Source organism: Mesoplodon bidens (genome assembly GCF_964165515.1).
Source record: "Mesoplodon bidens genome assembly, chromosome: 9".
NCBI classification, from domain to species: Eukaryota; Metazoa; Chordata; class Mammalia; order Artiodactyla; family Ziphiidae; genus Mesoplodon; species Mesoplodon bidens.
Genome location: NC_138166.1, coordinates 22558247 through 22585122, shown reverse-complemented (window position 1 = coordinate 22585122; position 26876 = coordinate 22558247). Strand labels below are relative to the sequence as shown.

The 26876-nt window shown below is 54.6% G+C and overlaps 1 protein-coding gene across 14 annotated transcripts in view; it reads left to right on the top strand.

The window, feature by feature from the left end:
- TNS3 (tensin 3) overlaps positions 1 to 26876 on the top strand; it is a 235607-nt gene that overhangs the window by 117681 nt on the left and 91050 nt on the right. For all 14 annotated transcript variants that reach the window (XM_081244808.1, XM_081244807.1, XM_081244809.1 and 11 more), the window contains 6 exons: positions 6701 to 6813; positions 6909 to 6969; positions 7813 to 7888; positions 18866 to 18995; positions 19336 to 19401; positions 20595 to 20699. In XM_081244808.1, the coding sequence (XP_081100934.1) occupies positions 6701 to 6813; positions 6909 to 6969; positions 7813 to 7888; positions 18866 to 18995; positions 19336 to 19401; positions 20595 to 20699 (551 nt within the window). The remainder of the gene's footprint in view (positions 1 to 6700; positions 6814 to 6908; positions 6970 to 7812; positions 7889 to 18865; positions 18996 to 19335; positions 19402 to 20594; positions 20700 to 26876) is intronic.

Below are 26876 nucleotides of genomic sequence, written 5' to 3'. Positions count from 1 at the left end.
CCAAGAAGTTTAGAGCCTCAGCAGTAAGCCTCCTCCACCCTTCACTTAATTAATATTGGGTTTAAGAGCTCGAGAGGCAGGAGGTCCATTTGACAGGCAGCAAATTCTCTGTCACTTTGTGCCTCACTCCTAAAAGCCACCGAGCCATTGGCCTGCAGCAGCCTGGCCAGCAATGGCTCATTGGAGGTTGCTTGCTTCCAGCAGAATTCCTCGGGTAAGAGCCCTTCTCTCTCCCTGCACCTGTTGCCTTGAGCAAACCCCAGGAGCAACTTGTGGAGGCCCCGGGGTAACTTCCTGCAGGGCTGATGAGCCTGCTGTGTCAGAGAGGCTCCCATTAACTTGGAGGCCCTTTCACTTTGATAAGTAATTAAAGAAAATCCTCCTACAGCATTAGTTATCATCAGCATCATGGAAGGGATGAGTTCAATAATGCAATTCTGACTCCTTTCCTTCTCCGCTTTTCCTTTCCTTCCATGAAGGAGTCGGGACAAGCGGGTCCCATCACTTTGAGTTTAGTGGGGCAAATGACAGGTAACCGGCTTTTTCTTTGGGACAGCAAACCTCTCCTGAGGGTGTGCGGAAGAAGGGAGCCCGGGGGGGGTCCTGGGCGGGGGCCATTCCTGTGTCCCATGGGGTAGAGGGAAGGGAGGCCAAAAGTCTGGGCATGCAGACACCAGGATTGGATTCCTGGGTGTTTCTAATAGCTGGAAAGTTCCCCAACATTACAGCATTATTTGGGTTTTGATATTTCTGTAGTTTTTGACATGATGCCTTGAGTGTCTGAAAGAACCTTGAACTTGAAGCAAGAAAGCTGCCAAGAGAAGCAGATGTGCAGATCCTTTCTCCGCAGATGTGTCTTTTAGGGAGTGTGGCCGCTGAGGCCAGCAGGCACCCTGTGCCTTGTCCACTCCGCATGTCCTCCTGCCCTGGCTTGCAGGGTGGGCCCGAGGAGCGGGACCCTCCCTCAGGGGGGTCGCCTGGAAGAGGTCTGAGGTGTGTTATCCTTCCAGCCCAGCCGGGGCGGGGAAGTGCTGGGGAACGTTAGGTAACCAGCAAGCCTGGGTCTGGCGCACAGGCCAGAGCTGATGGGGCCCTGCCCAGGTCTCCCCGCCTTCCGTGCTTCCCCTGCAGCTGTAGCCACGCTGAATGCATTCAGGTGACACCAGGAAGCCTTAGGGAGAGATGGGCCGACACTTCTGCTTACAAAAGTATCATTTCACACTTGTTTTCAGGGCTCTTTAAGCTTAGGTTGAGTACAATTCACATATTTAGGAAGATTTAGGGAAACTCCACATGTAAGTTTCTGCTTTGGAAAGAGGTTATAAAGAATGCAATGAACGACTGCACATTTTGAGCTGCTTTGGAACTTGAAGGAAGCATGTGCTCTTCTGTTAGTGCCCTGCCAGCTGCAAGCTTGGTTTTTTTTTTTTTTTTTTTTTTTTTTTTGCGGTACGCGGGCCTCTCACTGTTGTGGCCTCTCCCGTTGCGGAGCACAGGCTCCGGACGCGCAGGCTCCGCGGCCATGGCTCACGGGCCCAGCCTCTCCGTGGCATGTGGGATCTTCCCGGACCGGGGCACGAACCCGTGTCCCCTGCATCGGCAGGCAGACTCTCAACCACTGCGCCACCAGGGAAGCCCAAGCTTGGTTTCTTAATCGTACTTGCTAGTTGAGACGAAGTGGGGAAAACCTCATCCGCAGGGAGTTATTTCCCTCGAAAGAAAGAAGAGCACAGCTGGGAGACAGGTGAGCTCTCTGACATGTGTGGCTGTGAGAGCTGCGCTGACCAGGGAGGACTTTCTGTTTGGGGTTGGACACTGGGATGGGCTCTGAGAGGCCATCTGACACCCTGTGCGTTCATTCGTACACACCTTTCCTTCAGTGCTGTGGGTGAATATCACATAGACAAGAGTTGAAGTTCATCCTTTCCACAGTTTTCTGGAGGAAGTAATTGTGAACTCCTTGCCTGTGCTTTTCTTCCCTCTTATTTTCGGCTGTAGCCTGAATTTTTTTTCTTTGGCAGTGATGGCGGCTCTCCAGGTAGTTTCCTGCCACGTGTGCCCTGTTTACCTGTCCTCTCTCTCCAACGGTGCAGGTGGTGGCTAGCGCCACTGCTGACTGCAGCAGCAATTACAGCTTATATTTGCAGTGAACTTTGTTTTTATCGGGCGTTTTGTATGTGATGTCTTTGGGACTTAAGGACAGCGTTCTCTTTTCCAGGTCATGCTCAGGTGGCCTCCAGCAGAGCTTCTGAGCCTGCTCGTCAGAGGGACCGATGAGAGTGTGAAAGGGTTCTGGGAACAGCAGGATGAGGCCACGCCAATGAAAAATCCATGAAAAATAGGCTTTCCCGTACAAAGGTTTTCTTTATGCCGCCCCCATCACACACACTCATCGGTGGTGCATAGAGAGGAGATAGGCTTAATTTAGGGCATTGAGTGTCCCCTCACCCGCTGCCGTGAGCCCCCAGGGGGCCAGGAGTGTCCCCTGGGCTGAGGCCACAGTCACTGGGGGAGCCAGGGCCGACGGCTGCTCAGCTGTGCGGTCTGGAGTTTCGGATTTGCCGGTAGTTGCCCTGGAGGAAAGCCCCGGAGATGAGCAAGGTGCCTGTGCTGTCCCCGGCGGCCATGCTGACCTGCCTGGGTTCTTGGTGGCGGGCTGGGGTCACAGGTGAGGCGCCCCCAGGCTTACGTCCGGCTCATTTACGTCCACCATCAGCCACAGACCTGTACTCATCACGGCTGGAAGGAAGGGACAAGGGTGCTGTCTCCACTCTGTCTGTAAGCTTTACAAAAGTAAGGACATATATGACCCTTGTCCCCTGTCCCTGTCTTAGGAGGTGGATGGCGGGGTGATGGGGTTGGCGTGAGGTTTTCTTTAAAGGCTGTTCTGATCTCAGTCAGGCCGCTAACGAGCCTTATGGTAAACTTTTGCAGTATCACAAAATCCAGAACTTGGACTCAGAAATTACGCTTGTATTGCATCCTATGAACAAGCACCCAAAATGACTTCAGCTCCACAAAGTTAGGCAGTATAATTGCTGGAAAGTAGCACTTCATTAATAGAAAATACCGTGAAATATAAAACAATTTTATATTTTTTCCTTATCAAGGAAGCATGTGAAGGAAGAAGTAAGTTGTATTTTATAATAACATTTTGCGTCTTTGGTTTACCTAAAATGTGAATCCATATAAAGCAGATTTCTCTAAAGGGCAGATGAGAAGGGCTTTTTTGCGCTGGTTACATGATGGACTGGTCAGGAGGGCAGGCGTCCGTGTCTGGGTCCCAGGCAGAGGACTGGTCACTCCCTCCCGTCTGTCCCTAACCCCATGTGAGGGCTGGCCCTTGTCTTCTGGCTCCTGCTTTGGGAGCTTGCAGGGAATCAGCATTCTTCTGTGGTAATGCTGACACGCCACCTGAAAGAAGCGCCTTCTCATACTCCCTCTGGCTGCTGGGCAACGGCGCCAGCCAGGCTGTGTCAGGGCAAGGGGAGGACCTTCCACGTTTACATCAAAATGTAAAATGGAAACTGACCCTCACCCCCCTCCGTGATGCCTGGTCTGTGTGCTCGTGGGTCCCTTGGATGTCCAGAGAGTGAAGGGCCACCTTGCCCAGAGAGGTCAGTGTAGAAGGAGCGAACGGCCAGGCGCCCACAGAGTAAACACAGCAGCTGGGCCACAGACAAGGCCGAGGAAGCGGGTTGTCTGGTGACCAGTGCTGGAGGAGGGGAGACTGCTGTCCAGAGCAGGTGGCGACTCATGACCCCAACTCAGCGTCCGTGATCCCTTTTCCTGTGCTCATGAGCTGGCAGGGGTGGGGTGGGGTGGCCGGAGAACCCAGAAATCTGCAGTGCGTGGCACTTAGGTGATAAAAAGTAGCTGGACAGGTCACCTGAATATTCCCGTGTCTGCACGTCTGCTGTCGAGATAGAAGATAAAATGGGAAGGCATGTGGAGCCATCTGGTGGCCGGGCTCCTGCAGCCACGGCCCGGCCACGTGGCTTCCCGGGCCCTCCAGGGCTTGCATCTGGCCTCTGTGACTTGGGTGAGCTTTTGTCCTCTTCCAAAAGGGAAGAGCGGTTTGCCACCAGGAAAACTGAAACACTGGGAGGGGCCCCTAAGCTGAAGTGAATGTTCTTTTCTAACATTATTTTCTAAAAGGATAGATTTCAAGTAGACTTTTTAAACTTTGGTTTTAAAATTGACTAGAAGTTTTCTCTTGTTCAGTTTCCTTTGTATGCAAATTCGGCTGCTTGAGATAATGGACTGCATCTGAATTGCTGGTGTAAATTAGATATTTTTAAAAATTTAGGTGTTTTTTTTTTTTTAAGAAGGTGTTGGGGGTAGGAGTTTATTAATTAATTTATTTTATTTTGGCTCTGTTGGGTCTCTGTTTCTGTGCGAGGGCTTTCTCTAGTTGCGGCGAGTGGGGGCCACTCTTCATCGCAGTGCGCGGGCCTCTCACTATCGCGGCCTCTCTTGTTGCGGAGCACAGGCTCCAGACGCGCGGGCTCAGTAGTTGTGGCTCACGGGCCCAGTTGCTCCACGGCATGTGGGATCCTCTCAGAGAGACCAGGGCTCAAACCCGTGTCCCCTGAGTTAGCAGGCAGATTCTCAACCACTGCGCCACCAGGGAAGCCCAGGTGTATTTGACAAATGACATTGTGTAAATTTAAGGCTTACGAGATTAATTTGTTACATTCATGTATTGTAATACGAAAAGCCATTGTCACCGTACTTAGCACCTCTGTCACGTTACAAAAGAAATTATCATTTCTTTTTAGTGGTTGGAATAATTAAGTTATATCTCTTAGCAAGTTTGATAATTATAATACAATATTTACTACACTGTGCATTGTATCTCTAGGGCATATTTACTACTTACTGCGAGTTTGTACCCTTTAAAAATTCTGTCCTGTCCCCAAAGCCCCCAGCCCCTGGTAACCACCATTTTACTCTGTTTTTAAATGTTTGGCTTTTTTAGATTCCATATATTATGAGTGATATCATACCACAAGGGGATATCACCTCACACCTGTTAGAATGCCAGTCATCAAAAAGACAAGAAAAAACAAGTGGTTACGAGAACACGGAGAAAAGAGAGCCTTTGTGCACTCTTGGTGAGAATGTAAATTGGTGCAGCAACTAGGGAAAGCAGTACGGAGGTTCCTTAAAACATTAAAAATAGAGCTACCATACGAACCAGCAATTCCACTTCTGGGTATATATCTGAAGAAAATGAAAACAGGCTCTTGAAGAGATATCTGTACTCTTATGTTTATTGAATGTAGCCTTATTCACAATAGCCAAGATACGGAAACAACTCAAGTGTCCCTCAGTGGATGAATGGATAAAGAAAATATGTGTGTGTGTGTGTGCGTGTATGTGTGTATACACACACACACACAGTGGAGTATTACTGAGCCATAAAATATAATGAAATTCTGCCATTTGTGACAACATGGATGGACCTTGGGGACATTATGCTAAGTGAAGTAAGCCAGAGAGAGAAAACCAGAATTTTTTTAACCTAAGTAGGCTGAGCCTGACTAGCGTTCAGTCCTAGGGAGGAGGGGGGTGGTCCCTGGTCCTCCGAGGGGAGTGGACTGCGGTGGGGTGGCTGGAGGGTATGGAGGACCCTGTGCCGGCCGCACAGCCTGGTGGTTCAGTGAACGCTCCCTTCCCGCGCCTGTGTGGCTCTGTGTAGTCATTAGAGATGCACAGAGATGTTGGATATGGTAGGGGTTGGCTCTGCTCTGGAGTCACACATTCCGGGTGGCGGGAGTGGCCGAGGCCAGGCAGCATCTGAGAACTTGGCAGGTGTGTGCCCAGTTGGGGTCACAGCTGCCACCTTGTGCCCCGGGAGGAACCAGTGAGGCAATGCTTCCAGGGTACAATCTTCTCTCTAGGCCGCCAAGCACCCATGCAGGGCGCGGGGCCGTCAGCATGGCACGCAAGGCTGTGTGTGCTGTTCAGAGAGAAGGCAGGTCTCCCGGCCCACGGCAGACGTGCACTGTGCCGCTGAGATGGGCCTTGAGGAGGGAGGGCACAGAGAAGCCAGAAGACGGGAGGGCAGTGCAGCTCAGGGGGGCTTGTGCCCTTTATGGTAGGGGCGGCTCTCACAGTGGGATGTGGCATCCGAAGGCTTCCTGTGGGCTGGGGGTGCGGACTCCAGCCTCCCACGAGGCTTCCTAGTATGAGCAGAAGGCGGGGTGGGTAGGACTGAGAGTTAAGCCGAGTGACCTTCATGCCCTCAGAGGTGTGGCTTGGTTCAGAGAGCAGGCCCATGGGACGGCAGGTCTCTTGCTTTGCCGTTCTCTGTGGGGAGACCGTGCCAGCCCCGTGGCCCAGCCCTGCCTGGCTGTGGGTTCCATGGACAGAAGCGATACCACCTGCACTTGGGGTGCAGAGCAAAAGGCGCCGCGTGGGGGGGCTCACACTCAGGAAGCACCGTTGGCTGTGCTTCCAGGTCATTGGCCATGTCAGCGTGGAAGGCCCAGAGATGCCCAGTGGGCTGTGGGCTCGGCCATGCTCTGCAGGGTGTGGGCCAAGGCCTGGGGTGCGTACACCCTCCTTGCTGTGAGCAGTTAGGATGGGTTCTCTCCCAGAACCCCCGGAAGAGCAGGCGGGTTTCCTCATCGCCCTCCGGCCCCACCTGGGCTCAGGAGCTGTGCAGGAGCCCTGAGCCGGCTGCCTTTCGCAGGTACGTGCAGTTCCTCAGTGGGCTCCTGTCGGGGACGGTGAAGATGAACGCCTCGCCCCTGTTCCTGCATTTCGTCATCCTGCACGGGACCCCCAACTTCGACTCGGGCGGAGGTGAGTGTCTCCCACGGGGTGAGGGTCTCGAGACGCGCCGCCTGGTGCTGGCCCTGAGTTCTGCGTGTTGATAGCCGATTCTGCGTGTCTTTCAGCGTGCCGGCCCTTTCTCAAGCTCTACCAAGCCATGCAGCCTATGTACACGTCGGGGATCTAGTAAGTGTGGCTGCTTTCCTGGGGGCCTCCGGAGGGCCCGGGCGGGAGGGGGCCCGCTCCCGGCTGTCTCTCCCTCTGGAGGGGTGAGGGGGGGAAAGCCAGGTGAGCCAGGAGCAGGGGGCAGAAGGGGAGCCGTGGGTGCAGTGCCCCCGTCATCCTGCCCAGCAGGTGTCTCGCTGTGGTCACACAGTTGGCTCTGTGAAGGGACGTGGATGCTGGGACCTGGGGAAAGGAGAGGGCCGCGCACACCATGTGGAAGTAAACACATCAGGGTCTTGGGACAGGGCCACGGTGGTCTCCCTTTCTCTCCCCTTTGCAGTTTAGACAAAGGTCAGGCAGACATTTCCAGAATATGTACTAATTCTAGACCTATTTGCTTTGCTTTTTTTGTTTGGAGAAGCGTTTTATGCACATCAATGGAAAATGAATAAAGGTAAAAAATGTTCTTAGCATCGTGTCATCACTCAGAATGAGCTGTTATCACGTGTCCGGACTCTTGTTGGACCCAGGCACTGGTGACGCTTGGGCAGCCTCACTCTCTGCTTACCACAGAGGCTGCTGGCATCAGCGCGCCAGGACCCTATGCTGCGCGCTCCATCGTGCACGGGCCTGGGGTGGGCTGGCGGGCACTGGCTGTGACGTTGCTATCCGGGCCCTGCCTGGCCCTGTTGCTTTTTCATACGTTCTTGGGACTCATTTTCATAGGAGAGAGTCTGAGGAATTGGATTCCTGGGCCAAGCAGGATATTTTGTCTAATTTCAATTGTGGGATTGCTTTTCTCAGAATGTATTTCCATTAAATCATGAAATCACATAATGATGTACCTTCTCATTTATTCCAAAGCAACGTCGGCCCAGAAAACCAAAGCAGGATCTACATCGCCATAGAGCCAGCCCAGCTCCTGAAAGGGGACATCATGGTGAGTGTCACAGCCTTGTCTCTGCTGCCAGTAATCATACCTGGAAAGGTAAAGCCAAGTTCATCTTCAAGCAGGAACATGAAACCCACTTCCCACCCTACCCCTGCCCCGAGAAAACCTGAGGGAAGAATGGAAAGTAGCCTTTACCTTAAGGCAGTTGGTTGATTTTCTGAGTCAACCTATTTTAATGAAAGAGACAGAACAAATTGGTAGAGCCGCTTGCTGTGTGCACCCTTGAAGTTACAGTCCTAAGTCAGCCACTGCGCTTCCCAGGGTTCCAGTTACCTGAGCACAATGTGCAGTCTTAACATGACCTAGGCCTTCCAGGGGTAGGCATAGACATAAAATGTTTATTAATCATTAGTGGCCTAGGTGGGAAATATAGCTATTGTATTGCAGCTTGGTTTATGACTGAAACAGTGATTTCTCCAGATAGGTTTTTTTTTTTTTTTTTTTGGTACACGGGCCTCTCGCTGCTGTGGCCTCTCCCGTTGCGGAGCACAGGCTCCGGACGCGTGGGCTCAGCGACCATGGCTCACAGGCCCAGCCGCTCCGCAGCATGTGGGATCTTCCCGGACCAGGGCACGAACCCGTGTCCCCTGCATCGGCAGGCGGACTCTCAACCACTGCGCCACCAGGGAAGCCCTCCAGATAGTTTTGATTCTTGGGGTGCTGCTTCTTGGGGCAGAAGCAGCACCCTGCCCTGTTCCACTTTTGCCTTTTATCTATCTTGACTATAAAAAAGTGCATGCATCTAAAAAAAGAGAAATTTGTCTGAAATAAGGAAAACCTTTAAGGCACATGTGTGCTTCCAGCAGGCATAGAGTAGCTCTCCTGTAATCTGTTTGAGGCCCAGGAGGACACCCCGTGACAAGAAGATGGTTCACAAGTTGCATTTTTATTTATTTTAAGTGGCTCATCTAGAGTTTTTGAGGAGTCTCGTTAACTTTTCCTAATATTTTGGGTTTTCCACCCTCTCTTCGTGGTTGGTGAACTCCCACCTTGCCCCATCCTGCATTCTCATGAAGCTCAAGTCAGTGAGGTTCTCAAAGATGAAGATCCTGGGCACATTCACAGCTGATGCCCCCTTTGTGGGCTCCCCAGGGGACGCCCCTTCCACTTCCAGGCCTCAGGGGTCTGTGTCCAGAGAGGCATCTGCAGGCCCAGAAGGTGCATGAGGGGGAATAAGAAGCAGACCAACAGCAAAACGGCTCTGTTTCCAAGTCACTACGTTGAGCACTTTACAATCATGGTCTTTCACCCTCCCCGCGACCTTGAGATGGAAGAGCCAGTATCCTGTTTCATACGTGGGAAAGCCGAGGCGCAGGGTGGTTGCTACGTTTCCACAAGCCTGTTTTCTCAGCCACGGTGTTGCACTGCCCCGAGGAAGGAGGGCTTGGGGCTGGGTTCTCCTTCCTGGCTCTGCACAGCAGCTCGTGGCCTCCTCACCTCTGTGGTTAGGAGAGAGGGGAGGGACGGGGCAGGGGAGGGATACCCCTACTCTTGTGCTTCTCTACCCAGCATGCAGCCCTGGCTGAGTCTCCTTGGACCTCCCGGGATTGTTGGGCAAAGGGCTGAGCACTTATTGGGCACCTGCTGTGTGCCAGGCACCAACCGGGGCTTTACCTGGCTGTGACTTCTGTCTGCTCATCAGCTCTGTCCTCTGGGTCTAGTTTTCCAGCTTTAAAAAGGAGGCCAAGAGACCCAGAGCGGCTGCGAGAGGGCGGAGCTGCTGTTGGGACGTGCGTCCAGCCGGGCATTGCCCCTGGTCTGGGAGAGGGATTGGAGTCGGCATGGCCAGGCTGGGTGCTCCCTGGGGTCTGGGATGAGTAGTTGGCCGAGTCCCTTTGTGATGACCCGAGGGCGGGGCTCCCCCTGCAAGAAAGAGCACCTGATTGCGGGCTGGTGGCTGCAGGGTCTTCCCGAGGCAGCAGGAGGTTGCCAGTCCAGAGGCCGGTGGTGGCGAGTCACCTCATCTGCCCCGGATCCCTGCGCCCCTCCCTCCTTCCTCCTCCCTCCCTCCCACTGTCTCTTCCCTCCCTCCTTCCTTTCGTACTATTAGTTTGTTTGTCCAGAGGTCCCGTTTTGAATGTTTTGAGCTTTCTGAACGTCTGAGTTGGGCCCCAGCACAGGAAGGAAGGGAGGGACGGAGGAACGTCTTGGTCCTGAAGGAGCCTGGGGGCGGGGATTGGACGTCTCGCAGCCGGACATCCAGAGAGCGCCGCAGCGTGGCTCCCGATGGCTGGGGCCGGCGGCCGGGAGGTCCAGCCAGAAGCGCCCTCAGAGGTGGGCGTGAGGCCCTGGGCAGGGGGTGCAGCAGTCCCCAGGCCTTGAGGGTGCCCTTGTGGGAATTAGTTGTCCTGGGAGGTTGAAGCCAGATCGTGCAGGGCTTGGATTTTGCCGTCTTCTTTTGGGAAACGTGGTGTTAGCAAAGCTCTTTTCTGTGTCCTGAAAATGCCCTGAACCACCCCTTGAGAGTAACCCTTATAGGACTGTGACTTAGAGAAGTAGTGAGAATGCGGGGGAGAAAGCCCTTGGTCTCGAGTGGAAGGAAGGAAGCCCTGCAGCTACATACGAGCGACAGCAGATTGGGAGCCGCAGGCCCAACAGGGGCATCACGCAGCCGGGCAGGCCTTGGGTCCCACTCCCGGGCTCCCAGCAGGTCTACGGCTTAAGGGGACTGGGTGGCCTCAGACGGGTCTTGTCCACACTTGAGCCCCCTTCTGCTGCATGAGGACCGTAGGCAGGCTTCGTTGGGATGAGATGAGACGGGGCAGCTGGCGGGGGTGAGGGCCCCCGAGGGGCCCTGAGGCTTGACCTGGGTGTGGCCACCAGCTCCCCGTGCCCCCGGGCGATCGCCTACCGCGCCTCACCGCTGTCCTAGGCCTGCATCGGCACCGCCGTCTGTGAGCAGGGTGCCTACCTGAGCATCACGTGCACCCAGCTTCAGCTGGGATGTGGTCTGAGCAGGCGGGTGGGGTCGTTCTGAGGGGACCCGGGTGGGTGGTTGCCATTTGGCCCTGGGGAGCTGGGAAGCGGGGCGGGGGGAGGAGGCGCCGGCAGACACGCTTGAACTCCGCGGTGTCTGCCAGCCGGGGCCGCTGTGGGCGCGGGGAGCTGTCCCCCGGCACGCGGCGAGCTTGTCGAAGCCAGCCCTGCTGCAGCAGGGAGGCACCAGCCTGGGAGTTTGGGACGCGGTCGCCTGCACCGTCTGCAGATGAAAGATGGTGCCTCTGGGCACCCATGGCCACGTGAAAGGCGCCTGTTGCCACGTGTGCTCGGCCCATGGCCCTTTTCAGGTATGTTGGTAGGTGGCTTCAAGCCAGTGGCCAAATGGGACCCGCCCTTCCCTGTGCCTGCTTTGCTCCTTCTCTGCGGGAAGTCCGCAAGTGTGATTATTAGGCCCTGCTCGAAAAGTTTCATTTCCAGCGGACACTTGGGAGTCTGCTTGGTGCTGAGTGGGGCATCCTGAAGTGCCAGCTGCAGGTGAAGGCGTCGGGCCAGCGAGGGTTTGGGGAGCACCTGCCCGAGACCTCTGGAGGCGTGCGAGGCCTGGGTGGGGAGGGTGAAGGGTGGACATCAGTGTGGCTAGGGGGCCGTCAGCCTAGAGCCGTCAGAGTGAGTGGACCCCTCCTCCTCGTACAGCGCTGGGAGGGGCCCTCACGGTCACAGGAGAACAGAGGTGGGGTGCAGCACAGGCCCAAGTGGGAGGAATGCCAAGAAGGCTGGTGTGGGCCTCAGCACGTGGGCTGCTCCCCTCTCAGAGGTTCTGGGGAGGGAGCACTGGCCCCTCTCTGCCCGGCGATCAGGCTCTTCCTCCCCCGTGGGCACCCCTGCCTCTGCCTGCCCGCTTTCTTGTCCAGGTTTTAGCAAAGGATGGTTTACGCCCAACTGGCCCTGCCCTCTCTCCTCCCTCCGTCCCCGCCCTCCCTCTGGCCGCATCCCAGGGACCGCATCCCCGTGGCCGTGTCTGTGGCGCTCACTGTCACGTGGGCCCTTTCTCCTTGTGGAGCCCCTCTCCCGGTCCCCCTCCGGCTCCTGGCGGGTCTCGACGCTGGTGTCCTCTGGGCATCCGTCTCTCCCGAGAGCTGCTCCTCTTGGCCCCGTGTCTCTCTCGCGGGGTCCACGCTGCCTCTTCTTCACTTCTGCCTTCGGTCCTCGGGCCTCAGGATCAGCCCTCGGTGCCTGCCAGCCTCCTGGCCTCCATTCTGCTGCTTTCTAGGACCTTCCCCACCTGTCCCCCAGACTCCGTGTGGGAGCTTCGTCCTGGCGTCCCCTGGCTCCACTTCTCCCGTCAGTCGTGCAGATCCTCCACCCACATGGATCCCGAATCCCCGAGCCCTGGCCCTCACAGCGTGACCCCGTCCAAGCACGGCGTTCCGCAGCCGTGGCCCAGCACCCTCCCCGCGGAGGGAGGAGAGGGTCCAGTCTCCTGTATGTGGCATAGGATCCCCTGGGTGTCCTGCCCCCTTAATCACTTAGCCCTAGAGATCTTGTATTATCTGGTTTGTTCTGCACACGGCCCCATGGCCCTTTCTTCTGGGTCTTGCTAATGCCTCCCACCCGTGTCACCCACATCAGGCACGACTGGGGCACATGGCTGTGCCCTCCCTGAGGCCGTGTTTGATGATCTGTCATAGGTGGGTACGTCATCTGCCTCCCTAGTGGATGCCCAGCCCTTGAGGCAGGCGGTTGACTTGTCCCAGCCTCTCCAGAGCCAGTCATTGTGCTCCTCAGGGGTGGTGGCTCACGCTTGCTGGGATCCAAGAGGGGACCCTGTGCCCGGTGTGCCATCATCCCCAGCTTACTGCCCAGAGCCCGCCCCTGAAGTGGGAGCCCCTGGGCAAGTTCACACCCCAGCAAGAACTGCAAGCTGCCTCTTGCGTGAGGGGACAGCCGGCTGGATGAGGCCCTGAGCGATGCTGCAGGAACCTGAGAGGTCTGGCGTTCAGGTGTCCTGTCGCCATGGGGTCTCTTGAGGGGAATGTTTTGTGCCGTGAAGTCACCCTGTCTGCGAATTTTTGCTTCCGTTGGAAAGGCCGGCGAATAGGGATCTCTTCACAGGAAATGCTTAACTTGATAAAACCAGCCCCTTCCTGCACCTTTATGCATTCTTAACGTGGAGTATTTTTGGACTGAATTATTATTTGATTTATACTTCCTGTGTTTACAATTCATTTTCGTACACTCTGCACTTATTTTTTGCAGCGTTGTCAGAAGGGAGAAGGACGCTGCGGGTTACAGCTGGACACGGGTAATTTTCCATCGCACAGGGTAATTTTTCCTTGCACCATTCGTGGGAATGATTACCTAGGAGGTTTAGTTTAGTTATTGATCTCTAAGAAGTCTCAGAGTAGCTCTAGCCTCTTGTATTCGTTTCCCAGGGCTGTCATGACAAAGTACCACAGACTGGGTGGCTTAAACAATAGACATTTCTCACTGTCCTGGAGGCTGGAAGTCTGAGATCAAGGTGTCAGCAGGGCTGGTTCCTCCCGAGGCTTCTCTCCTTGGTACGTAGGTGGCTGTCTTCTCCCTGTGTCTTCACATCATCTTCCCTCGTGTGTGTGTGTGTGTGTGTGTGTGTTGTGTCCGTGTCCTGATCTCCTTCTCATAAGGACCCCAGTCAGATTGGATTAGGGCCCACCTATATAACCCTACTTTACCTTAACCACCTTTAAGACTTCAACATATGAATTTGGGGGGCACAGAATTCAGCCCATAATACCTGTGTCCACTGAATAAACCCATTCTGGAATAAACCTATCCTAGTAAGGTTAATAGTGAAATCAGGTACCATTGGTTCTCCGACACCTTTAGCTCTGATGTGTCATTCGTCCTCTCATTCATTCCCCCCAGCATGCGTCCTGAACCAGGTAACATGGTGGATGTGAACGTGAATCCCACGCAGGTCCTACTTCCAAGAGTTTAGATTCTAGCTGTGGAGTGAGCTGAGCTGGCAGCTCACTCTCGTGCAAGTGGAATTTGGTGTGTTCATGCGTGTGCACAGAGGCAGGATCGGAAGGTTCACGGCAGGGAGAGAGGATTCCAGCGTGTCTGAGGAGGAGAGTCCCTGAGGCCGTGCTGTCCGGCCTGGAGGACGGGCCCAGGGCGTCCCCACACTCAGACCATAATCTCTGGGGGACACACATTATGCTGCATGATCTGTGGGCTCCTTCGAATCCCAGGGCTGTTGGTTCAACCTGAAAATGACCCTCAGGGATCAACACAGGGAAGTAGCTGGGCGGCAGAACGTTCCTTGGAGTTGGCCGAGCTTCCTGGGGAGTAGCGTGAGCCGTCTCCCCTCCTGCTGTGCAGGTTGGCTGTGGTTTCCAGAGTCTCCAGGCAGGAGAAGCCCCTGGTCGCAGATAAACTGTGGGAGACCCCTGCACTTCGGTTTGCCCCGTCCTTCAGTTTTAGGGAGTCATCGCTTGGTGCGCACCTCTGCGAATCCAGTGGGCGTTCCTTCAGTGGAGAAAGCTGCAGATGGAGAATGTTTCAGGGCCTTTTCCGTGTAAAGGTTCAAGTGTGTAGGCGGTTTAATTTCTCATCAAGAATTTGGCAACGATTGTGACTTGGACGGAATCCTAAGTCGCAGAGAATGCTTTTGTAGGCTACCCACCCCCCAGCCGCAGAGGGTTCGGCTGGGCTCTGCTCTGGAAAGTGGAAGGGAGCTCCCAGGGAAGGCTGACACTTTGGTCACCATCCTGTGAGGCAGAATGTTGTTGTCCTTTGGTTTTTTTCCCCTCCTTGATTTTGGTAAATGTCGGCCTCGTACACAGATAAACCTGCCTCTTTCCTCGTGAGGGATTCTGCGTTGAGACTGGTTAACAGAGGTAACAGGGGTCCAGTTTACAAGAAGTAAGGCCTCGTCAGCTCTTCGGGTTGAGAATGCTACATGGGAAAGTGGAGGGGGCTCCGTCTGTCATTCCTTCGACTTGGGGGCTGGAGGGAGGGCTGTCACTGGGGGCCATGGGGACACCCACCCGCTGTCCAGCTTTGCCTGAACACTGCCAGCCTGTCTGCGCGCACCTTCCCACCGCACACCTGACCCGCCCATCTTTGCGATGTGCTTTGCACTGAGGGTCAGATTTTCGAGTCCGAGCCTCAGGGGTTCAGTACACATGCTCCTGTCGGGGGGGGCGCAGAGGCATTGGGGAGCACAGCTGCGTCGTTATGTAACCTCGCTAAGGAATTTGCATGGGCCGCAGGCCCGTCAGGAGCCTGGCTGGGGTCCAGAGCCCTGATGGGCTTGTAAACACTTTCGCATCCACATGCCTCGTCTTGCTGCTTCTGCTTGTGCAAGCCCTGTGGCCACTTACATTCTGTCCTTGTGGGGCGGGGCTCCGTGACCTGGCTGCAGCGACCCGACTTCTCAACAGAGGGGACCTTTCTCAAGGAGCCATTGCAAACAAACAGCACCTTAGTTTATTGTTTCTTGCTGAGGGCACTTACGTAAGATCAGGGAAAATGAAGGCGTCCGCAGGCCCCTCTGGATTTGCTCCTGCGGAGGTCATTACAGGGCTTCTGTTGTGCTGTATTGTCCTGGGACTTGCTGTGCGTGCATCCTTCTCCCTCGCTGTGCTGTGGGTCTCCTGGACCTGGATCGGGCCTGATCCGTTCTGCATCTCAGCCCAGTGGATCTACTTGTGTTTTCATCCACAGCCAATACTGCTGACCTACTAATGGTTTAGGAAGTGAGTTACAGCCTTGCCGCCCTCTGAAATCATTTTCACCTCCAAGTGAAGTGAAATCATGGTTAGTGCTGGCGCTGGATAATGCAGGTGTTTTGACTTCGGAAGGCAGCCCTCAAGCTTATTAAACCTTTTAGCATGTGTGGTTGTAGCTCCTTTGAGGATGCACATTCCTTGATGCCTGTGTAGACAGCCACCGGGGCCACCAGCAAAGTGGGTTGAAATTGTTTCAAATGTAGATATTCTAAAATCCAAAGGCAGAGGATTGATGTGGTCTTAGAAACTCTCTGGGGAGACCTAGGTAAACAGAACTGCTAAGCTGGAGGGATGAAGGGGGTATTACAGACCTCAGTCTCTAATTGTTGCAAAATGTTACCAATACTTTATACCTTAAAAGGCGCATTTTGGGCACTACTATCAAGCAAAATGTTGACGGTTCTTTCCATGGAGTGTTAGGAGCCTGATTCTGGTCTCTTGTCACTGATGCTACTGAGATTTATTGGTGCGGATGATGCATCATTCCTGGCTCTGCAGGGGGTGCCAGAGGCCCCCGGGCGGGACTCCTGCTGGGTGGGTCCATCTCCTTTCCAGTTGGAGCCGCCAGGACCCCATGTGACCGAGACTTCTGTGGTTTTCTGTGCCTTCAGGAGACAGTGGGGGTCATTCTTGAGGTGGCCAGGAGGACTGGAGGGGATGGCGGGTACCATCCTGAGCAGTGGGAAGAGAAGTCCGTGGTGAAACAACGGGCGGGAGTATGGGCGAGGGCTCAGGTCTCCGCCAGCGAGGGGTTGTCAGGGGCCCCGGAAACCCCTCGGCAAGGGCACGTGTGCGCAGAGGGTGGCTGCTCTGTGGCAGTGGGCTACCCCGCCCTTCTTTCTACCCTGAACCCTTGTCGTGTGAAAAACTGGGAGTCTTTAGACACTAGAGTCACGCTGGGCCTGGGGAGGTGCCTGTGCCCCAGAATGATTGGGAGCCAGCAGCCTAGGGAGGGTGAACCCGTTTGCTGTCCCTCCCGTGCCCCAGGGTGTGTGGTGACCTCTGCCTTCCCCTGCCTGGTGCCTGGAGTGGGCTGGGATTCGTGTGTGTGTGTGTCTCTCTCTCTCTCTCTCTCTCTCTCTCTCTCTCTCTGCTGTGATGAGTGATGGTGAGACCAGAGGAGGGGAGCCCACAGAATGTCTTGGGTTCTGGGGAAGGTGGGAGCCGGGCCTGGGGGCTCTTGGTTGGCATCTACTTCCGTCAAGAGCTGCCTGCAGGAGAAGGTGTCCCTAAAAGGGAGCTGTCGTTGGGCCTTCTGCGCTGCCCTGAGGCTGCATATGCCTCTTTACCCAGCGCCTGCGATGCCCCCGTGTCCACCTTGGGCTCTGCCTGCCCACAGGCAGCTTGGGGGAGCTGCCAGCTCTGTGTGGCATGACCCTGTGGGCTGGCCTGGGGCTGCTTCCCTCAGTGGATGTCAGCTTCTGGAGGCCTTGTTGGTTTATTTTACAGCCTCAGCCCCCCTCAGTATCGATAAAGATTTAAGGGCCAGACTGGTGTGCGCCTGAAACTCTCTTTCCTTTTCTCCAATCTTCTCCCCTTTTCCCTCGTACTTCCAAGGTACCAGTGGAAAAAGGCAAATGGAGGGGGGGGTCCATCGCCCCACAGAGATGGGCATGTCCTCTGCGTGGTAGTCTCCACCGCAGCACGTGTGGGACCCCTGCTGAGCGGTCAGCGCGGTCAGTGTGGGGCGAGGGCCTTGGAGGGGTGAGGATGCAAGTAGCACCCTCTGGAAGGAAGGCTGAGAGGACAGCCTTTGAGGGGGCCCTGCTGAGGATCCAGAGACCCCAGACGAGGTGGGAGAGGACTGCGGCCGGCGATCCATTTGCTGTTGGAAAGCAAATTGAAGGCTTCACGCTTCTGCAGAATTCTCATTGGCTGGTTCCCTGGCCAGGGGCCGGAGGCCAGGCCTGAGTCTGGATCCCCACTGGTCGCGTGTGCACAGGCCGCCTGGCACCTCCCGCCTCATGAACGCTCAGCTCGTGTTTGTTAACGTGAAACACTCCCCTGACGGTCTGTTTACATTTTTCCATCAGACTGTCTCCTTGTAGAGAGCACAAAGGTAGAAGACCTCTGGGTCTACCCTAAGGGGCACAGTTTCCGGCACGCTGGCCGCGGCTCCTTGGGCCTTTATTTTTTCTCTCGAGTGGTGGTTTCACTGGTGAAGGTTATAGACCGGTCACCTGCGGCATCCTCCCGCATCGCTCGTCTGGACGGTCGGTGACCTTGCACAGAATCACTGAAGCCCAGCTTTTTCCGAGCAGAGTCTCTTTTGTGAGCATGGCTGCCTCTGAGATCCCTGCACCTCCAGACTCCCTTCCTCCCGGGCATGCTCAGTGCAGGGAGTGGCCACCTCTGCTGAGTGTCTGAGGGCAAGATCCAGCCTGCTTCTGGTCTTGGACCCCTGGGGACCCTGGAAAGGAGCCCTGCCCTGCCGTGGGAGGGAGGAAGCGTCCCCTCTCCTGCAGCACGCCACCCCGCCATGACCTTCGAGCCCACGTTGTGGCCAGCGCCGTCCACAGACCTCTCAGGCAGGGGCAGGGAGGCCCCTGTGTAAAGGTGGGAAACGACGCCAGGACCCCTCCCCTGCCCACCCTTCCCTGCCACGTGCCAGGAAGGGGTGCTTCCACCCTCCATAGCAGCACAGTCACTCCAGGGGCCTGAGCTGCTCCCAGGGACCTAGGGCCACGGAGCCACAGCCTGAGTTCAAATCACATCCCTGGTGATTCTGGAGACTGGTCTCAAGTGGCCATTCAGGATGTCTGGACAACCCAGCAGTGGAATTTCAATTCCGAGGCCTCTCTCCCTTTCCCCTTCCCTTCCTTCTCCGTTCTCCCCATGTCTCTCTCTCTCTGAATTATAGCATGCAACATAAATATTGAGCATAGTCCAGAAAGTGATGACTGCCTGCTTCTTTCATGAGAACAGGAAGGCTTTAAGGCGAAACATGGAGAGTTTAGATGAAATGAGGAAGAAGAGGCCACGGAATTTCATTCCTCAGCTGTCTTCCAAAGTAGAGGTGTGGTCCGTCTGAGGACTAAGGACTGTGGGATTCCTGTCCTGTTGGAACAGCACAGGTGTCCCCCAGAAGGACCAAAGCCGCGGTGACGTTTGCAGCCCGCCTCCTGGGTTGGGAGCCGCTGGCGGTTGCACGCACTCCCAGCCCCTCCTGGAATGGAGCGGCCTGTGCGCCCCCCGACAAGCGCCCTCCGCGGGCGCGGGCTCCCCTGAGGACGCAACCTCTTTACCCCAGGTGAAGTGCTACCACAAGAAGTACCGCTCGGCCACCCGAGACGTCATTTTCCGCCTGCAGTTTCACACCGGGGCTGTTCAGGGCTATGGACTCGTGTTTGCAAAGGAGGATTTGGACAACGCCAGCAAAGGTGAGGTCGCTGCCCCGAGTCCGGACTGGGGGTGTGGGGAGTGGACCCTCGGCGGGCGACCCCCGGCGGCCTCCTGTGTTTCTTTCACTGTTCTCCCGCGCTCCACCTGTAAGTCAGCCTATTGACAAAATCATGACCAGTCTCACAAAAGACTGGCAACTGACCCAACAAAGAAAAATTTCTAGAGAAACGGTGAAACTACTGATACTTCCTCTGTCATGGGTGCGCTGTTGGAGATTTGGGAAGGGTGTTGTCCTGGTTGGAATATAAGGACAAAATTCATCCACCCCTTTCCCGTCTCATTGTCTCCAAATTTGTTGACCTAAGATTTCTTTTTTAGATGACCGTTTTCCTGATAATGGGAAGATTGAATTAGTCTTCTCAGCCACTCCTGAGAAGATTCAAGGTGGGTAGAATGCAGAATGCTGGGGGGCAGGATGCTGACCTGGTTGGGTGATGCATATGCTGGGGCCTCTGTCTGGCTTCCCACCTCTGCACATAATTGGAAATATAATATATTTTAAAAAATAGTAGGATATTAGACCGTGGGAGGGCATTGCCTTAGAGACAGTAGGGCCCAGGTGGGTCAATAAGACCCCAGAGATGGTGGGACTCGCCCAAGGAAGGGCCCAGAACCTTAGGACTGGGGGCCGTGTCTTGATGCCCTGTTTACTTCTCCCTCAACAAACAGCTACGTGGTTGTTTGTTTGTTTGTTTGTTTTTTTGTGGTACGCTGGCCTCTCACTGTTGTGGCCTCTCCCGTTGCGGGGCACAGGCTCCGGACGCACAGGCTCAGCGGCCATGGCTCACGGGCCCAGCTGCTCCGCGGCATGTGGGATCTTCCCGGACCGGGGCACGAACCCGCGTCTCCTGCATCGGCAGGCGGACTCTCAACCACTGCGCCACCAGGGAAGCCCCCAGCTACATGTTTTTAAAGAGGATTAGAAATATAGTAGACTGCACATACTTACGAGCAAAACAGACTCTCTCCTTTCTTCTAAAAACACATTTAAAGAGAAATCAGTCCCTTTATCGTGAAGGCAGATGGTTCATTTCCATCACCAAGATCCATACTCATGAAAGATTTAATTCAGTTTTTAATAGCTGTGGAAAAGAAGCACGCTACTTCTGTGCCCAGTGCCATAGATTTAGGCATGAACTATTCAATGCGATGCTGTGGGGTAAGAACCCTCCTGGCATCCTCAGAATGATCAGGGAGCCTCGAGGGAGGGCCCAAACCTGCCCCTCCCGTCCACCTGCCCTGAGGCCGATCCTCTGGGTGCCTCTGGGTCCTTGACTTGCCAAACCATCCGGGTGATCCCTTAGTGCAGAAACAGCGCCCAGAGCCCCGTACCCAGTGGGTGGAGGACCAACGTTCGCCTTTCCTTTCTGCCAAGAGGTGTTCACTGTTGTTCAGTTCATCCCAAATAGTGCACGGCAGCTCTGATTACTGGAGGGCTTGTGGGAGGGGGCGTGGATCTGAGTGCTGGGCCTGGACACTCAGATGAGGCAGCTTCTCTGCCTCATTGCTGGCAGATGCCCAGAGGCACCGGCTTCTCTCTAACTAACTCCTGTTGCCCCCGTCCCACCGCCCTGCAGGGTGTGAACATTTGCAAAACGACCACGGGGTGATTGTGGACTTCAACACGGCAGACCCGCTGATCCGCTGGGACTCGTACGAGAACCTGAGTGCAGACGGTGAAGGTGCGTCTGGTTACCTTGTGTCAGTTACCAGAGAATAGGGCCCAGAAAAAGCAGCCTGTTCACATTTAGATCAGAAATCTCCTTGCAGTCTGCTTGGAGGATGGGAACCCTGCTGTCCAGGACCCCTGCCCTTGTGAGTCTGAGGGCACTCGTGGGAATCAGGCTTGGTTTTTTTTCTGTTTGCTCATTACACTGGTGTCCTGGTTGTATGGCTGCATCATTTAATCTCTGTTTTTGTGAGTCTGTCTCTCTCAAACATATTCTCTCTTTGCCACGGGATATGCAGTTTGGGTCACAAGTATCATGAAGGAGGAAAGAAATGAAGGGTGGCATCTGCCAGGTTTATAGAAAGAAGCCCCTGGAAGCTAATTTCAAAGAGGGATCCGTCTTCTTCCAGGCACTTGAGAACACTGGCCTTTCATCTTTTTCAACCACCAATTGAGAACAGACCTGATTTGGGAGAGAAAAATCAAAACATTTTTGTCCAATTACTTTCGTCCAAACGTTAAATAGATAAAAGCAAGTCTTGTGGAGGTAACTCCACCAGTGCCCATCTTTGTGCATCTCTGGGCTCGCAGGGACTGGCGGCTGGGGATGTCTGTGGTCCACGCCAGGGGGCATGAGGCTCCTCTACTTGTCCCCCTGGGGTGTCTGGGCTCGTGTCAGTATTTTTGTGATGCAGACCCTCCTGCTGTCTAGAGGTGAAGCCTGCATCACTGTTGTACTTCAGGCACGGTTTCTAAATGCCGGCTGTGTGTTTCACAGCAGGGGTGGCCCCTGTCTGGTTTCATCACCTGACTGCTCCCTTGGAGCCCCTGTCAAGCATCTGCACATACGTCTAAGCACTGTTCCAGTGCCTTGTCCATTCACCACACTGCATTCCATCAGAGGGGTTCCCAGGAGCTCTTGATTTTTTTCCTTAGACCTCTCGAATCTACTTTTTTTCAAAATTGAGGTATACTTGATGTACAATATTATATGTTACAGGTGTACAACATAGTGATTCACAATTTTGAAAGGTTATACTCCATTTATAGTTATTATAGAATATTCGCTCTATTCCCTGTGTTGTACAATATATCCTGTAGCTTATTTATCGTATACATAATAGTTTGTACCTCTTAATTCCCTACCCCTATCTGGCCCCTCCTCAATTGCACTTGATCTTGGTGGAACTCATGTGGCGTTCCGAGTTCTCGTGGTTAAGTGCTGCCTCTGTGGCCCCTGCTGCCAAGGCCCTGCAGACCCTCGCATAGCCACCTTCCAGAAAGCGTACACCGCTTCCCTCACATGGAAACATTCCCCTTCCTGAAGTTCCCTCCCTTCCCCCAACTCTCCAGGCCTCCTCGGTGAGGCTGACCTGCATCAGTGAACTCATTCCTGAGGCCCTTAGCTCTCCCCTGGAGCTGCAGCCTCTTGCTTGGGTCCCTGGAGGAGGGCGCAACTGGGCCCCCAGACCTGCAAAGGCGGGGGCCTTGGCCGGCAGGAAACAGCATCTCAGCCATGCTTCCATCAGGGCAAAACTCTCTCCAGGGTTTGGTAGCCTATGGAACCGTGTCTTTTGGCCAGAAAATGATGTTGCAGCCCTCTCTTCTATCTGCACTCCCATCCCTGGTCCCTACTGATTGAAAAAAACAAAAAAACCACACGCACACAGAAGCATTGACGTAAGCTGTATTTATCTTTGGACATCCCTGCTGTCCTGGGATGGACCTTCCACAGTGGCCTTCTGTCAGGGACCTTGACCCCCCTGTTAGGTCTGAGTGAGGATGTGGACAGATGATTCCAAGTGTCCTGTCTTCATCCTGGAGAGTCACTCCTGTGCTCCTGGCTCTGTGGCCCTGGCGGGGTGATGGGGGTCCCGCTGCCCCATCAGCATTTCGTGGGGCGCTATTTCAAGGAGAGAGAAGTTGGGAGGGGTGAGGGCAGACAGCAGGGCAGCCTGCCGGAGCCTCTCCTATGCCATTTTATTTAATCCACATAAGAACCTGTGACCCATTTTAGAGATTAAGGGAGCAGTTCCCAAGAGAAATCAAAAGATGGACATTGGTGAGGGGTCCTGGTAGCCATTCGGGGTTGTGTACTCTTGGTGATCACGGGTGAAGCTGAGTGAGTTGTCGTGTGTTCGAGATCACGCAGGACAGAGACCGTGGCAATGGGACTCAAGTCTGGGCCTGTTCGACCCCAATGCTATTTGGTTCAAACCTCATCCTTCCAGCTGAAAACCTGCTGGTCCCTGGGCCAGGGTGAGGCCTGCAGACAGCATAATCCCCTCTAAGCAGTTTGAACAGAAAAGATGTATTTCTAGGGCACTGGCTGGACAGATGTGACTGTCTACCCCAGGGGGCTTGACCATCTCCGGGCGCTGCCCTCGGGGCCCCGGCTGCATGGTGAGCCCTCTGCTCGGGGCCCAGGAAATGGAGTTGAGCTGCGTTGGGCAGCCCCACGTGCGTCGGGTGACAGGACAGGGCAGCGAGCGCTGTTCTAAAGACACCTTACCGACTCTATATGGGTGGTTCATTGACACTGAACTCCTGGCCGGCAGCACTGTAACTCATGCCTGAGCAGAGCTGATCTACACCCGTGTTTCCTCCATAAGGCCCCTCCTGGCCTCTGGCTCTGAGGAACAGCGCTTCCGCGCTTTGCTGGGGGGCCACTGTGAATAGAAAAAGCACGAACAAAGTGCACGGAAATGCAAAAAGTGTGGCATGACATAGGCCCGGAGAAGGCCACATCATGGTGTCACAGCGGGCCAGCAGAGCTAGTGCGCACAGCCCTGCTCGCTCTCTCTCTGTCTCTCTGTCTCTCTCTCTCTAGCTCGATGAGGCACGTCCTTGTCTGAAATGGCCTATTTTAATTAGATCATCCTAGAGATAACCCCAGCTCTGGGAGTTCTTTTCTTTTTTTCCTTTTTTTTTTTTTTTTTTTTTTTTTTTCTGCGGTATGCGGGCCTCTCACTGTTGCGACCTCTCCCGCTGCGGAGCACAGGCTCCGGACGCGCAGGCCCAGCGGCCACGGCCCACGGGCCCAGCCGCTCCGCGGCATATGGGATCCTCCCGGACCGGGGCACGAACCCGTATCCCCTGCATCGGCAGGCGGACTCCCAACCACTGCGCCACCAGGGAGGCCCGGGAGTTCTTTTCTATTCTACATACATTTTCCCTTTTTCACGCGTCTCGTATTTCCTTAGGGGCTGCCATGTTTCTGATGCTGTGATGAGCTCAGGGAGAGAAAATAAGCAGACCTCATGGGGAAGACATATCTATGTGTGTATTTGTGTACGTATGTGTGCATATGTGTGTGTGGTGTGTATATGTGAGTGTGTGTATATATGTGTGTGTATGTATGTGTGTGCATATATATGTGTATGTGTGTATATATGTGTCTCTGTGTGTATTCAATGTACATGGTATGTATGTGTGTTCATGTGTACATATGTGTGTTTATGTGTACATGTGTGTGTGTATGTGTGCGCACGTCTGTGTATGTGTACCTATCTCTCTGTCTACCTCAGCAGTGGCCATAAGATGCCCCATGTGCCATGGGAGGGCTAGGTACCAGGAATTCGGGAAGTATGGAAGAGAAGCAGGTACTCAGCCTGTGTATTCGAGGGAGATGCAGGAAGAAGATGGCTCTTGTAGGCAGGGGTGCAGGAAGGGGGCGTGGGAGAGCCCGGCGTTTACCTGCCTCATTGCAGGCATGCTGCAGGAAGCGGCAGGCGCTGGGTGAAGGGAGGTGTCAGGGCCCGGACAGGAGGGCAGCAGTGAAGAGGCTTCTGGAGGCCCTGGACTCGGGTGTGGCTCTGGGTGGGCAGTAGGCGGTTTCCTATTTAGGAGGTAGATGACTAAGACTCTCTGCCAGATTCAACTCAGGGGTTGGGGCAGGGAAGCTTCCAGAACACGGTTGGGCATGAAGCCTTGCTGTGCCTCCCTGTCCTCTGTTCCTGGCTTTAACCAATGAATGAGTTTCTGGCCACCGGTAAAATTCATGGATCCAAGGTTGCATAGACGGGGGCCACCGTACCCCAGGTTTTGTCTCTTCTACTTCAAGTTGCTACCTTATAAACATCCTGTAGTTCAGACTCGGCCTCCCAGGTGACCACAGTTGTCCCAGAGCTTCATGGAGGCTGGTTGCAGGCAAGGGTGACTTAGATTTCTCACCACCTTCACAATAAGACACAGTCCTCTCACTCTTCCAGGCAGGACACTCTGCAGAGCCTGCGGCAGTTGGCCTGCTGGTGAGGACAAGTTGGGTCAAGAAGCGGCTGGCCACGGGGGTGTGCAGAGTTAGAAGTGCCAGATCCAGTTGTGACATTTAGGTGTTGCCATTATGAAAATGGATTTGAAAGCAGTTCTTCCCAGAAACTGTGATTGGGTGTTGAGATTTGGAAAAGCAAAGCAAGCTTTGGCGACTTAGCAGAAGGAGGGTCCACTGGAATCTGGCAGATCAGCCCTTAGGTCCTGGATCTGCTCTCTGTCCAAGGCCAGGCTCCCTGCTGGCAGAATGGGAATGCTGTTGGCTGAGCTTCCAGAACTTAGGGGCTGCCTCATCAGTGTACACGTGTGTATGAGTGTGTGTGCACACGTGTGTATGTGTCATCAGTGTCTGGCCACGGCCACCACTCACTGAATGCATCCACTCTCTGTATCCAGACTGAGAAGAATTTGCTTAGATCCTGCACCCAGCCAGACTTTTCCAAGCATTGCTTGCTTTGACGGTTCAGGGCAGAGTCACGGCGTTAACCCAGCCCACGCTGTGTCAAATGCTGCTGGCGTTTGCCAGTTTAGATGGATGAGGTGGGCCTCTTGCTCAGACCTCAGCAAGCACCCTCCTTGTGCTCCCTTGATTTACAGCCTCTGACCCCCTGGCCTTGCCAGGTCCCCTTCCAGGTGTGAACCCCTGACCCAGAGTTAATCCTCCCCTGATAAGGAATTTCAGGCAGCAGTTGGGATGGAGGGCAGTGGCTTCATCTTATCTGAAATACAAGAGTTTCACCATCTGTGCTAAGAACCATGAAGTCCTTCGGGTGTTAGCTTTTTGACATGGATTGGATCCTGTCAGAAGAGTTAAGTGCGATGTCAGAAGCTGTTAGCGAGTCATGACCAGCCCTGAGCTGCCATCTCAGAATCCATTGCTTTTCTAGCCCAAGGGGTGTCAGAGAAATCGACTCAGAATTCATGTCGTCCTGGACGAGTTTGCACGAATTAGCCCGTGTCAGTCTCCCAGGGACGGCTGGAAGCATTAAGTAGCATTACCCCAGGACAGACAGTGAACAGAGGCGCTGAGTGTTGGCTTGATTTCACTGGGGTCCTTGGCCCCCAACTTGCCCCCATCCCTCGGGCTGTGGGACCCACCGCAGGAGTGAGCGTGTCCTGTGCTCTGGGGCAGGGTTCTGAAAGGCAGGTGGCTGTCGACCTGCCCGCAGCTCCAGCACCTCCCTAGACTCCAGCCAAGTGCATGTTGATTCTGCTCTCACTTTTTCCTCCTGCCCTTTATGACTGGCGTCGGCATCGCTTCTGCCCTTTGATGCTGCACCTGCTTTAGCGGCAGGCACCCGGGGATCCCCGCCCGTGCCCTGCATCCCGTCTCTGGAGCACTCTGTCACTGGCGCCCTGCTTTGGGGACCAGCAGCTGATGAGTTCTGACTGCTGGTGGGTTCTCTGAGAGAGGAAACTAGAAGTGGGCCCGACTCCCTGGTTTCCCTAAAACACCAGGTCACACAACTTCTACATGAGAGTGAACTCAGAGAGTGTGTACATGTGGTGTGGTGAGGGGTTTGTTTCCTGTCCCCTTCTTTAAAAGCTCTTGCAGACCCACTTTTACCAAATCGCATCTCAGTCGAGCCCCTCCCGGCCACTTCCCTCCCAGCCTGGACACTGGCACGTTGGCTGGGTGAATTAAGCTCAGATCAAATCTGGTGAATTTCCTTCTGCGTCCTCCATGGGGAGAACTTCCTCAATGACGGGCAGGATTGCAGTCTTCCCTGCAGAACCTGCAGGTGCATTTCTGCCAAGGCAGGGCTCAGGCATTTTGACAATGTCACCAATACAGGAATGACTCCAGACTTGAAGTATTTGACAACCAGAACCAAAAGCCTGAGAGAGAAAGCGGCTGAGATGCACGTGCTCGTGAGTGTCCTCCTCCCCAGCACGTGCACGCATCCCCTCCTTCCATCTC